This window comes from Dinoponera quadriceps, unplaced genomic scaffold (genome assembly GCF_001313825.1).
Source record: "Dinoponera quadriceps isolate SergipeBrazil2010 unplaced genomic scaffold, ASM131382v1 scaffold3164, whole genome shotgun sequence".
NCBI classification, from domain to species: Eukaryota; Metazoa; Arthropoda; class Insecta; order Hymenoptera; family Formicidae; genus Dinoponera; species Dinoponera quadriceps.
This window is the reverse complement of record NW_014557186.1, coordinates 149,915-163,604: the sequence shown is the minus strand read 5'-3', so window position 1 is coordinate 163,604 and position 13,690 is coordinate 149,915. Positions and strand designations below refer to the sequence as shown.

General features: G+C 47.9%; 1 protein-coding gene across 4 annotated transcripts in view; it reads right to left on the bottom strand.

Moving 5' to 3' along the window:
- Positions 1 to 13,635, bottom strand: part of LOC106748771 (serine/arginine repetitive matrix protein 1-like) — a 19,824-nt gene extending 6,189 nt beyond the window's left edge. Inside the window, exons 1-5 of one of the 4 annotated variants that reach the window (XR_001374786.1) lie at positions 13,260 to 13,635; positions 12,917 to 13,036; positions 12,034 to 12,203; positions 11,010 to 11,369; positions 8,422 to 10,108 (exon numbers count right to left, since the gene is read on the bottom strand). Coding sequence is in view for 1 of the 4 variants with exons in the window: in XM_014627629.1 (XP_014483115.1) it covers positions 1,763 to 3,024 (1,262 nt within the window). In the remaining 3 variants the exon portion in view is untranslated. Of the gene's footprint in view, positions 1 to 1,762; positions 6,138 to 8,421; positions 10,109 to 11,009; positions 11,370 to 12,033; positions 12,204 to 12,916; positions 13,037 to 13,259 lie in introns of those variants that run through there. The other 3 variants (XR_001374784.1, XR_001374785.1, XM_014627629.1) reach the window with 3 other exon arrangements.
- Between the last annotated feature and the right edge of the window lie 55 nt (positions 13,636 to 13,690).

Here is a 13,690-nt window from a genome sequence, read left to right as displayed (position 1 = left end):
TTTTTCTCTTTTTTCTTGTTATATGAAAAAAATTAGTATCAATTCAAGATTCATATTCTCATATATAAAGAAAAATATATAATCTTGTAAGATAAAACTTAGTTTCCAACTAAAGAAATTCTATATAATTCTATTAAAAAATATATATTTTTGTTATTCAAGAATAATTTTCAGGAATTGAGAAGAAAAAATACTGGATAGAAAGAATATCTTCAAACTAAGAATTGTGTTAGTTTGCAAAGATATCGTTCTTTCAATCCAACATTTTTTCCTCCCGATTCATAAAAATTATTCTTAAATAACATGGATATATTTTTAAGAACTATACAGAATTTTTTCATGTAAGAGCAAGTTTGATTTTCATATAAGATTATATATTCTTTCTTATGTATGAGAATATGAATTTATAATTAATATTAACATTTTTACTATGTAGTATTTTCTACGTATATATACGTATGCTGTGATTTCTGAAATGTCTAGTTATATCTTTTCGTATTTTTATATTCACGCTGTGAAGGTTCATAAATGAGTTTCGTAATTTTATAATCTCGTGATCGATAAGATCAAAGACAGGTTGTCGCTTTTTCAGGTGTTTTCACCAAAGAGAATTGAGAGAGAATAGAGTTTCGGGATTTTCTAGAACTTCGAAATCGAGAGAATCGCGACTGAGCATGTCGGGGAAATGAAAAGAAAGAAAGAATGGGAGAGAAACAAATAAAAACAAACTATCTACGAGAGCGTACTTTTTTTTCGAGCGTTCGTTACACTAACGAGCAGTTAGTTTTTACGGCCGGTCAACACGGCATTTATCGTGCGATACGGGAAAGCGGCGCAATCGTATTACCGGATCGTTGCATTCAGACTTGCAACGAACCAATGCGCGGATGTATGGCAATAAAATGCAGACCCTGCAGCTATCGTGATCTCTCTCTCTTTCTCTCTCTCTCTCTCTATCTCTCTATAATTAATACGTCGTTAATAATATACACACACAGATACTCTGTACATGTCACGGATCATCGTTTATGTAACAGATTTACACAGGTAACAGCGATGTTTCTGTCAGTCATATTGCGCAGTCAAAATAATAGCATTTCATTGTCCCAGGGTGAGTTGTCATCATTATTATTATTATTAATTACCATAGTAGAAATTAAATCTCGTGGGTGTCCAGCCACGAGGTAGCAAATTTGTGTCTAACGTCACCATTAGTCCAGTGATGCGTAATGTTCACTTCTTCTAATGACTAAATAATGGTTAAGTAAATAAGTTAGCTGACGATTAACAAAAAACATTACAGCTACAAGATAAAAAATCGTAACTAATTGCCAGGCAGTAATGTAACACTCACTTCGGTTTTGTTAAGATTTTTATGGAATAATGTACCCTCAATTTTAGTTGACTATCTTCTTTGTAGATGTCAGTGGCGGGTATATTAGTTGGATTATATATTTTCAGACAACGGTTGGATCACAAAATCGATTCTACATTAGTGAATATCAGCCGCTAATGAACCGGTATCGAGCTAGAAAACCTAATCTAGCCAATGCCAGCTAGCTTTTCAGACTGACTAGATACGGGTAATAAATAAATTTTCAGATATTAGAGAAGCAATGTTATAAAAAAAAAAAAATGCAACGAAAAGCCTTGTTACAGTTCAACAGCGCAGGACGAAATCGATGATTCGTTCTTGCGGAGCATCGTGCGATAACACCGCCAGCGAGGTAGCATTTCTCCCAATAACGCGGTTCCGCTCTACCTGATGAAATCAAGGTCGGTAATTCTCTCCTCCTCGCGATGGTCGTAACCGTTGACGCGGTCCCCGTCGACGGCGTCGCCGTCGCCGTGCAGGGTGATCTGCGTGGAGGAGTAACGGACCCCCGCCTCCAGCCAGTCCTGCCGGTGGATGTTGTTGTCGCTGTCGTGACTGTCTTCGTCGTCGTCGGGCGTGAGGACTTTACGCTCCGCTTCGTCGTCGACGACCAACACCGTGGTGGCGCGGTCAACGCTCGGGAGGCCGCTCGTCGGCTTGCCTGATCTCTCGATCGCAGCCTCGGCGCCGTTTCTGATAGCCTTTTCACTCGCCAAGGACGCTTCCTGCTCAGCGGGACACAATCTGCACGTGGGCGTCGGCCGAACGTCCTGCCCGTTCGCCTCTCTCTCCGGGCTGCGTTTTTCCGAATGAGTCACCGCGACTCGGCCGGAATCCGGGCTGGAAGACGCACGATGCTCGTCTTCGAAGGACACGTTGCTCCTGGCAGCCACCGGCGGCGGAGCCCTCGACGCCGGCTCGGGTCGGTCTTTCGAGCCGACGGCCGNGGGTCGGTCTTTCGAGCCGACGGCCGCCACTTCGACCGCCCTCTCCGTCGAGGTGTCCTCCCTCCGTTGATCTTTACCGGGCGAGTCCTTGCACCGGCTTGGGTGCTCCGCTGGATTCGCCTGGTCCTTCCCGCGGGAGTTCCGGCGGACCTCCAACGGCCTGCACGGCCGTTGCTCCTCGGTCAGGCTGTTTCGCTTGCGCACCACGTTGCTCGCGAGCTTTCCTACGGGGTATATCGCTTGGGTCTTCTCCGGAGCACTGCCGCTCTCGTGCTGCTGCTGGTGATGGTGGTGATCGTGAGGCGTGACCAGGATCTTGCCGTCGTTCGATTTTCGGCGATCCGCCGGATTTTCAGGACAACAGCTATCCTCGTCGTTGTTTCTGTCGATAGTCGCGCCTCGCTTCGGATCCCGTTGGTTTCCCTCGCTCAGCACGGTCTCGTCCTTACAGTCCTTCGCGCACTCCTTGGTGGACTCGTACACGATCGTACGTCCGCCGGTCGGGGACACCTGTTGTTGTACTTGTTGTTGTTGAAGCTGCTGCTGACTGGATCTCCAGGGCTTCGTGTTCGGCGGCGGCGGGGCCTGCCTGGTGGGGCAGGGCGGCCTTGGCGATCTCTTAAGGGCCTCCGCAACCACCTGCCGACTCGGCCGAGGCGGCACCGGAGGCGGGTGAGGCCTCTGACTGGTCGCCAGCTGCATTCCGCTGCTTTTTCGCGCCGACCTAACCGACTATCATTCTCGACGCGAGCCCGAACGCGTGACAATGAGAGCGTACGCGACACACTTCGCGGTGCGGATAAAATCGGCGTATCAGAAACGAAATCGGCCGCTCCCGAGATAACGATTCATCCGCGGCTGCACCCTCGGCCACTTCGGTTTCACACCGGCTGGCGATTTCGCGCACTCACGCCGCGACGCCTCAAATAGTTCGCACTGCGGACAAAATACGGCGCGAGAGAGAAAGAGAGGCCCGGCGGAGAGGACGTGACGAAATTCCCGAGCGGAGGATAATTTCTCGCGATTATCATCGGCGATCACCCGTGAGCTTTTCGATCGACTGACCCGCAATTTCGCCGAGGCAGGCACGCGCGGCGTTACTTCGCAATGACTAAATGTCAGTGGCGATGCGAGATACCTTCACCTGACGCGCGAGAGGAAGAGAGGGAAACGAACGCTCCGCGGAGCTTCTTCGCGGGAGATAAGAGGCGACGTTTATCACCGTGTTTATCGCGCGAGGCCGAGCGAAGAATGTACAAAACGGCGTTGTGTGCGCTCGGCAAACTCGCGCGACGCTTTTCGCGCCGGCGGTGTCGGATCGCTCGCTCTCGCTCACTCCTCGAATTCCTCGGCCGACTCAATATTTGCCTCGGCGATGTTTCACGCTCTCTCAGCGATAACGCGATGAGTCAGTTCACCGGCTGTTCAGGTAGATAAAGCGATCATCACGGCGGACGACGCCGCGTTGTTTCGGAAAAGTTGCGCCCGGGCTGACGACGTTGTGCAATGTTGCACGCGCTTTTGCGCCGCGTTGCGCCAGCGAGATCGTTACCGCCGTCCTGCGGTACCCTCGATTCGCCTCGAGTTTCCTTCTCCTTCGCTTCTCTTTCGTTTCTCTCCCCCTCGAGCACTCCCGCCTCGTCCTCTTTATTCGCAAGCGGGTCGAGCGCGATCACCGATGCCGCGCGATATCGCGCAGTGATTTTGCATACAATTCCGGTGCGTCGTGTGTTCCTTACAAGCACATCGTTAACCGGCCCAAGCTCGGCGATTTCGGAAATTCTCCTTCCTGCTCGAGCGAGCCGCGCGTTGCGAAACCGCGCGCGCTTTTGCATACAATTCCGTCGCGCGGTTCAAGGATCCCGCGGTGATTTTCCACAAAAGTCTCTCGGCTTCTCCTACGCTCCTTTCTCCCATTCAGCTCGGATTCAGCCGAGAGATGTGGCTCAGTTGCGGCCTCGATACTCCGGCCTTTCTATCTCGATCGCTCCGGTGCTTTCTTTTCACGAGGAGACCGCGCAGGTAGGACTCGCCGATCCCGCGATCCTCCTCAGCGCGAGCTGCCAACCCGCGACCTGGCTTATCGCACACGCGCGAATAAACTTTCTATCGCGCGCGCGCGCGCCAACTGTTCGCGATGCGGGACAGATGCGGCGATCGCGCGAAAGATCGCCCGTCGAAAAGCTGAGCGGTGCTCACCTTTCCGCGCTCACCTTTCGCGCTCCTCCTCCCTCGTTTCTCCCTCGCGAGCCTCGCGGCGAAATCGGGAACGCTCGCGATAACGAGCCGCCGTTATCGTTTGTCAGTCGGCGCGCGAAGGGAAGCCGAGGACGCTGGTTCCCCAGGTGCTGACGACTTCTCACCCGCACACATCACACACCCGCGACGGAGTCACATCGCGTCTACTCCGCGCGCGAGAACGCCGCGCGATCGAAAGCGGCGTCCGCTTTCTAACGCGCCGATCAATCAGGGAAACACTCGGCCCCCGCCTAACGTCGAGCCTCGATTACGCCCCGAGACTTGATTTTCGGCCCGGAAGCCGTGTTGGACGAAAGGAAGCATCCGAGGATTCCCCTTCCTCGTCAGCTCGATTCCGCGGCGAACGCGAGAGAACACTCGGCGCGTACACACACCCGCGTGAACCCGCGAGGAAAAACCTGAAGCGACGCGCACCGAATGCCGTCGGACAGGTAGAGCTAGAGACGATCCCGAGACCCCGGGCGGTACACCTCCGATCCAGTATCTCCGTCTCTCTCTACTTCGTCCGGCCGATCGAGCCTCCTCTCTTTCTCGACGAGCCGACCGCCGCGGACTGACTTGGCGATCCCGCAAACATCCTTCGCGATCGGTGGCCACGTGACTCGCCCGAGCTCGAGTTCTCGTCAGGTAGTCAGTGAATGTGTGTGTGTGCGTGTGAACGAGCGAGCGAGCGGATGACCGAGCGAGCGAGTGAACAAGTGAATAAATGAGCGGGTATGCCGCGTGTGTTTGTATGCGTGTGTGCGCGCGCGGAGGGCACCGAGAGGGAGCAGAGGTAAATGTAAAGAAGGCCGCGATTGATGGTGGAGACTTGAACACTGGTCTCTTAGCGATCTTAGCATAGCGATCGCGCCTCAGTCGCCAATCGGATAGGGAAAACGCGACGCCGGCGTTTATAGATCGCTCGAGGATCGTTACGTAAAATCGGGAGATCTGGGGAAGAAAAGGCGCGGCGGCCGTTCTAAAACCTCAGTCGCGGAAAGTCGCGGTCACACTTTCTAACGTCGCCGGTAGACCGCCGGAGCTTCTTCCTGGGGATGTTATTTTTCCCGGTGTTATTTTCACGGCGCATTCCAGCGTCCTCGACTCCGTTGAGGTATCCGGGGGGCTGGGCTTCTGTGCCCCACGAGAGAGAGAGAGAGAGAGAGAGAGATATCGGAAACGAGAATCTAAATTCCAGAGAGAGGAATTTCAACTCCGAGCTTCTCTCAGTTTTCAGGGGACACCCGAGAGTGGTCGACGTTCGCATTTTCATTACTGTTACTGTGTGCGCATTGAGAGAATATTTGGTACTTGTAATTATAATCATCATGCACGGAGAAAGATTTCTTCGGATTTAATAATATTTCTTCAATTGAAACTAATTTTGGAACGAAGTAAGCAAATGCATGTTCGATTCAACAAACCGGATTATCTGGTTTCTCAAATAATAAATATCTTTCTGTCAAATAACATATTACCTTTGTGTGTTCATCCAAGCATTACAGTGGTCATCATAAACAATAAAATATTCGAAAGAAGCGACACTACGTTAGACAAATATTAAAGAACTCCTTTCGTTTTAATGGGACAATATTTAATATATACCAATAATTTAATATATACCAAATATATATCAAAAATAACAAATTTAACTTTTCCTCGATAAAGTTTATAATATTCTTGAGAGAATAAATTTATTTTTAAGTACGTCACAATAAACTTTCCTAAACTTCGTGATTAGTATATTTAAGGACTATTATCAAGAAAATATTCTTCGTTGAAGATAACGTACTTTTAAATAAAGGAAACTAAACTGAGCAATCGCTTTTCTTAGCAGTAGAATATTTTCCTTCGTGCCAGGAGAACCATTTTTCTAGCAGGTGTTACTATTGTGTCAGTGATAATAACTTTACATGCATATTGCCACCACATTATTTTTCTGATTAAAACTACGTAAAAAGTTGTCTGAAAGATGTTTGAAAGACCGGAAGTAATTATTTTTGTAAGATCGAAAGTAATTATAATTTTTTCCAGCGTTCGTATAATGTTTCTTTCTTCTACCTCAGATATGTTAAACGCGACGACAAAATTCGTAGAACTCGTTAGAGAGGAACGTGATATCACGATCGTAGAACCATTCAATTACGGCACCGAGGTCTACTTGGCCGGCGAGTTCTAATTAAATACAGTTGCCCGAGATTGCTTAAGTTTATGTAAGCCGATTTCGCCGTGACGCGATGGAATTACAGGACGCACGCTTCACGGTAACCGTCGCATACCGCTCCTTTTCATCATATTCAGGTGTAACAGCTAATTACCCGCGAATACATTCGTTTCGCGAACGCATTACTCGCATCGGCGCGAACGCGAAGTGGCGATTCGCGATAAATACGAATTTTCCAGACTTTGTGGGGCAAGCAACGTTCGCACTTTATCGATATCGCATGTATCGACCTTCGCATCTCAATGGGGCACAGACGTCACCACAATCCCTCGTAAAGACTGCCATATGCACACGATGATAAAAACACGAACGTGATGTGATAAAGTATAACCTTTCGCAATCTTTCCGCGCTATTTGTATACTTTGTACCACGCAAGAAAAAGTGTGGTTGAATTTACCCGGCAATGAACAAACAACTAAATGCGTTTTGGCTTGTTCATTGTCAGGTAAATTCAAGCAAAACGCATTTGGTTTGTCCATTGTCAGGTAAATCCAATCACAATGTGAGAAAAATACTTGGTATTTGTAACTATTAATCATCATCATGAAAGAATTATAGTTAGAAAAATAATTTTTACAGTAGGTGTTATTTTTAGTGTCGATGATAATATTTCGCACAAATACTGCTATTACCGCTATTTGCGGCTAAAACTATAAGAAAAGTCTAATTGAGGCCGGGAGTAACTATAATTCCCCTCAGAGCAAACTTTCATTTCCGCGTATTACTTACTCTTCTTTTCTTTCGTGATCATTAAAATTGCCGTTATTATTCTGAGCTCGGTCTTGAAATTGTCCCAACATTTGCCGTGCAAAAGGTTCCGAAAGTCGCGAAAAACGAGAGAACGAGTATCGCGAAAGGGAAACGTCCGGATGGGAATAAAATTCCCCGGTGCAATTAACGCGATTATGATTATTAAGAGAGCTACACGTCGTGTTATGAAACGAACCCTTGGGCTCGAATTGAACCGCCTCTCTTTTTCTCTTTCTCTCTGGGCCCGTCTCGCTACCTTCCACCGTTGAGTGTAGGTGTGCATCGCGGCCGGTATCGCCGTGGTATCGCGTGAGAGAGTAACCCGTAGCGGACGAGAAGGGCGAGACGGGAGAGAAGGGAGAAAGAGAGAAGGGTCGTCGTGGTGGAAAAGGCGAACGGAGCGAGACGGCGAAAAGGGAAGGGACCCATTAGATTCCCCCTTCCCGCCTCGCTACGAGCTGCTGCCCCAAAGCGTGGAGGTCCGCTCGCCAGTGCCGTAGCTTGCGCGACATTTTACAGCTCATCTCCGTTTCTTCTTCTTGCCGCATGGCTCTGCGTTCGAAGATTGCGGAAGAAAGATTCCACGGAAGCGTCATTATCCTTGATTCGCGTAATTCGCTTTATTAACGCCTCCCCTCCCCCCCACGCTCGGAGTCTCGTTTGTGTTTGTTTTTAACGTCTTCGAGAGACGCGGTACTGCAAGACTTTAAAATAGACTCTAGAGTCAGTCTTATATGCGATGTGTCATTGCAATTTTCCGCTCGTATTACATTCGTACATTTATTTCTTATTTATCGTATCGTCGAACTGAATATTTCTTTGTACTCCTTTTCTATATATAAGTTTATCTATGTAGTGTCTATTTATGTTAAACCAAACAGGCTTTCTCGTCGACAAATATTTATTATTATTACTATTATAAAATTTAATAAAAGGGGAGACAGTTCAATATGTATCCTTATGTAAAACGGATTAACATTGTATTCGCATTGTGCTTCTTCCGCGTGCAAATGTCTCGTTCGAGAGATTATGCCAATTATATTTTGCATATTGTCACTCAATGTACGTTTTCCGGGTGTTCTATAAATATCTCACGACATTGGAGCGCAGCGAGGTCACGGAGATCGGCCGCGGAATAGCCGGGCCGATAGCGCGTTACGCGGGTCGACACCGCGATGATACGAGCGAGCCGTTATCAGTCCGATCGCGCTGCATTTATCGTCCGGCCATTCACGGCGCAATTAAGCCCGAAGTGGCACGTCTCGGCCGGGAAACGCGGGCTCGGAATTTATTCACACTCTGTTTCGCGGCTCGGGCAAAAACTCGGCTCGTTCCACTTTTGCGGCCGATCTCCCGCGATAAAATGCAAATCGGCGCCCGCTCGGCGCGGCCCGGCCGGTTCCTAGACCGGTCGAAATCGGATCGTCGAGTGTCGCTCGGAGACGTTCGACCGCTATGAGGCCGTCAAAACAAATTCGATTTCTGGGTCACGGGGTTTCGCGATACGCGTGATCGAAATGCAGGTTTCGAATCCCACAACGCGGTTGGCGCGCCATTTTATTTTTTTTCTTTCCACTCATCCTCGTGCACGGAGGAAAATAATTCCGAGGAACCGCCACTCCTTTTATGCCGTCGTAAAGTAAGTGAATATGTATAGAGTGCCGGATTTTCAGTGGCGATATTAAAGTTTACACAAGTTTATTGTTTACCGAAGAAAATACTATCCTGTAACTTTGTTCAACTATCCGAGTAATAGATGTTAATTTTGAGCGAAATTAAGAGAAACATACATCGGCTTTGCGAAGTATGACTTCGGAACAAAAATAGAACATTAACCTCAAGGAATGTGTCTAAAGAATGTCATTTTTAGATGCGAAACTTCCGAATGGTCAATTGTTTTCTATCTACTTGCGTCAATGATTAGGTCATATTCAAATCTATATATGGTGCAAGTTTTAACGAATTAAAAAAAAAACTCATTTTTTGCTACAACTGCCTTAAATACTACCAGATATTTTCGAGTTTTCGAGGTCATTTTATGAAGGAATGGACATATGTTCACATAAACTTTTTCTTGTGAAATTACGTCTTAAAAATCAAGTCTTAAAATATTGGACAATACTTCAAAAAATATCCGGTATATTTATTTAATTGCCACGGGAAGCATAAATTTGTTGTCCCTCCAAATTATTTTTCTCAATGACTCTCAGCGAAGAAATGACGAAAAAACGAGACGAATTTTTGCGTCAACCCGATACTTTATCTCAAGATGTTCAAGAAACAATAAATACGTCAGAAATTGCTCTGCAAACGGGCTTTTAATTATCCTTGCGATAGGTTAACGACTTTTCTCTACGAGCTGATATTTGACTACCGTTTGTTCGAGCGCCAATAAAAAGTATGAAGACGCCTCTTGAACATGAAGCAGCGTGCTATTCCCGTCACTGTGCACTTTGACCGTCGTTTTATCCGACTGTGCCGATTGGAGCTCGCTCCACCGGAACTCTTCCTCGCGATAAATAACTCGGCGTTTCCCTCAGCGTAAACGTCAAGTCGCTTCCACAGAAGAACTGCAAAATAATTGAGATAAAATCGCCGGGTGAAATGAAAAAAAAAAAAGGGAAAAGAAAAAAGAAAAATACAAAGACTCGCCCGCGCGGTGCTTGTCCGGCTTTCGTTCACAATCTGTTCACGCATTCGCGCTCCGCGTTCCATTAAACGGAGTCGGAGTTTCCACGCGCGATTATGTCGGCGAGCTACGCGTTCCCGCAATTAAAGCGCAGAAAGGAGCCCCGACGGTGGGACCGCAGCCGAGAGAAAACGATTATTCCGCGACTATTACGTTACATTCTTGGATACACGCGGAACATACACGTGAGAGAGAAAGAGAGAGAGAGAGAAACACAGAGAGAAAGAGAAAAAAGAAAAAGAGACGCTGACACACACATCGACTTATTAATAATTCAACGAATCCATGTGCCACCCATTGGTACGACAAGAAAAGCTGATCTGCGAGCGCAAATAAGCGTGACGCAGCAGACCGCGCGTCGATCTCTCAAACCGCGAGCATACCTCTCCACCACGAGGAAGAAAGCCAAAGAAGTTTCACTAAATAGATTCGAGTTGCCGTTACCGGCGGGCTGATCGCCACATCAAACCGTCGACAACGTCGCCTCATTGTCAATACACGGTTTCGCCGAGAGAAAAAGACACCTTGTATACACGGACGCGGCTTGCGCGCCGAGAAAAATGTTAATTGCGAGCGCGACTCGTTGAGAAAAATTCTTCTAAGAAAACCTGACGAGTACGGGGACTTTTTTTTCCATCGAGCGGATTACCGCCGCGGTGGAAAGTGAAGTTTTCAAAGAGACCGGTCGCACCGGTCACAACTGTGCACGCGGAAATGCACGCCGGGTTGCCGTGCGGCAGGCGAGATTAATCGTCAACGGATGGATGCACTTTAGATAATACCTTGAATTTAGCATGCCTGCCATTTCCTCGGGAAACACGAGTCATTCGCCGGGCGGCTGACACTGATCTCTGCGCGTTTGACGTTTTCGATGAACACCCTGCCGAGAGGATTGATCATGCCGTGATGCGTGCGATCAATCTGAGAAACGTATGTTTACGAGCGGATCATGAAGTCACGAGGCGCGCTGTCAGCCGCCGACGTTTCATCGCCTTGTCTCATTCGATTTCACCGACAACGTCGTTTGGACCTTAACCCGAGTTTAAAGTCTCTTCGGACAAAGAATTAAGCTTAGGTTTGATCGACGTCGGTGATATCGAGCATCCGCGGCTTTTCTTTGTCGGACCGGCCGTGGGGGGAATCTGGCTCACAGAGATACAAAGTCTTTTATTTAGATTATAGAAACAAAGGCGGAAGATATTGGCTATGTTTACATATTGAACTAAATTCGATTTGCAACCGCTTCTACCGTCACAAATCTAATCGACGATTAGCTCAATAGAGTTTACCAATGGCATCGATCGATTCAGCCAATGCGATTGGTCAATTCCGCTGAGTCAGTCGTCGATTGGACTCAAACCATGGTGGTAAGAAACAGGCATTAATAATTTCCGTAATCCAAGTCTACGCGAACAGCATAGAACCGGTTTAGAATATCCGGTGTGAGAGGCTATCAATGTTACATGTCGTATAAATAATTACGCGTGTAATTGTACGACATATAACGTTGGCAGTCGCAGTATCGAGACTTATCACATCGGTTTCAGGCAGGTCATGCGAGTGCGGATCACGAGTGTTACTGGGTCAGATTTTAGGTTGCCTTGTGAAAACGCAGCTGTCGACGTGATCAACTGACTCGGCTCCAAGTAGCATCTCGTGGGCACCTCGTCGTTGCAACGTCTACGTCACTCACGACACTCCCTCCGAAATGAGCGTTTTTTTCAATCGTCACCACTTCCAAGCCTGACCGAGGGGAGAGAGACGTGGAAGTGCGGATCCGGGGCGAAGGACGGACGCGCGCGTTACCTGCTGATTACTCGCTGCGTGCTGACACCTGCGGGCCCGTGCGCAAAGCGTCGGTTACTCCTTGAACTTCCACTCCTGGCGGCACATCGGGCAGATGTGGCTGGCTTGCTGGGAGTGCAGCCACTTCATGATGCAGTGTATGTGGAAACAATGCGAGCACTGCCCCCACACTGGAAACAAGAAGTCGCGTCGGTCGCGCGTTAAATTAATTTCGTCCTCGGACCTCGCGCATGGAACGCGCACCTGGCGGGTAGGGGGGAGAGCGACCGGACGGACGGACATACGGACGTGCGTGCGTTCGCCGTGCACGCGCATCGATGTGAAGGCCAGAAGGCGAGGGGCAGCGGTTTATCCGCCGGCCGGGCCACGCGTCGATCGATATCGCGCGCCGTCGCGCGGACACGCGCTCTCGCCGTGGCGGCATTTTACGAGCCGTCACGCCGCCTACGCCGCTCAGATGCATCTTTCATCCGCGATTCTTACGCTCACGCGACGCGTGTGCGTATGGGATCACGCGAGATAAAACCGAGTCGCGGTTGTGTTGGAAAGATCCTCATTCCGAAATCCCTCTCGCATTATTCTAACGAATGTAATTTTAGCGAAGGTGTAATCGGCGGTGAAATGTATTTTTCGGCGACGCAATTCTGTTGACAGGTTTGACTGGTAGAAAGGTAACGCATTGTGCGCTACGTATATGTGTACATATACATCCCAGTAAACATCGATTAACAGGAGAATTACGACAATGTTATTTCCCGATCAACGATGTAACTGTTGTGTATGTGTTGGTTGGTGTTTACTGGGATGTGTACGTGTATGTGTGCGCAGGTTATATATGTACATAAATTGTTTTTCGCAAGGTGGAAAAAGATGTACGAAATACCTAGCGGACAATCGTCTCCGGGAATTTTACAGTCCGGACAGCTGGCGTCGAATGGCATTCTGCAAATGCCGCAATTATCGTCGTTCGCTATCCAACGCCAGGTGGCGACTCCAGTCCAGCCTGAAAGTAAAGGTTACAGTCGCCAGTCTACACGAGAGATACTTCAAGACGCCGAGTAAGCGTATAAACATTGGGCGCAACAAACATAACCATGTGCACGAACATTAAACATTACGTGCAAATATGATTCCATCATCATTATGATCGCATTACGATCACGCATTATGATCACGATGTGAAATGTTTGCACAAGTGAAACGTCGATGTTCCCGAAAGTACTTACTTTTTATTGTTACCTTCATTTTGATGTCACGATCAACTCGAACGTCAAGACACGCGATACAACGGTTGCGATCACGACGGTAGTCTTACGATCTTCCCAATGTTTTCGAGTAACATGGAACACAATAGTGGAACGAATTATCGAAGCACGTATTCAAAGGAGAACATGCCAACCGCGACTAACCGACTGCGACTGATGCAGGAGCGGCCAATAGGATTACGCCATCTTGAAATTTTCAAATCTTAACCGAGTGACATTCTCGATGTTCCATGTTTACATGCCTACGCGTAGACTATAGGTCTGTTCGTTTTCGCCGCACCGCTGAACTAGTGCAATAAGTTGAAGTGAGAAATCTAATGTAAACTATGTGTAATGTGTGAACAATAAGTAATCTATGAACCGTTATGGAATGGCTCGTCTTCTCCTTGCAT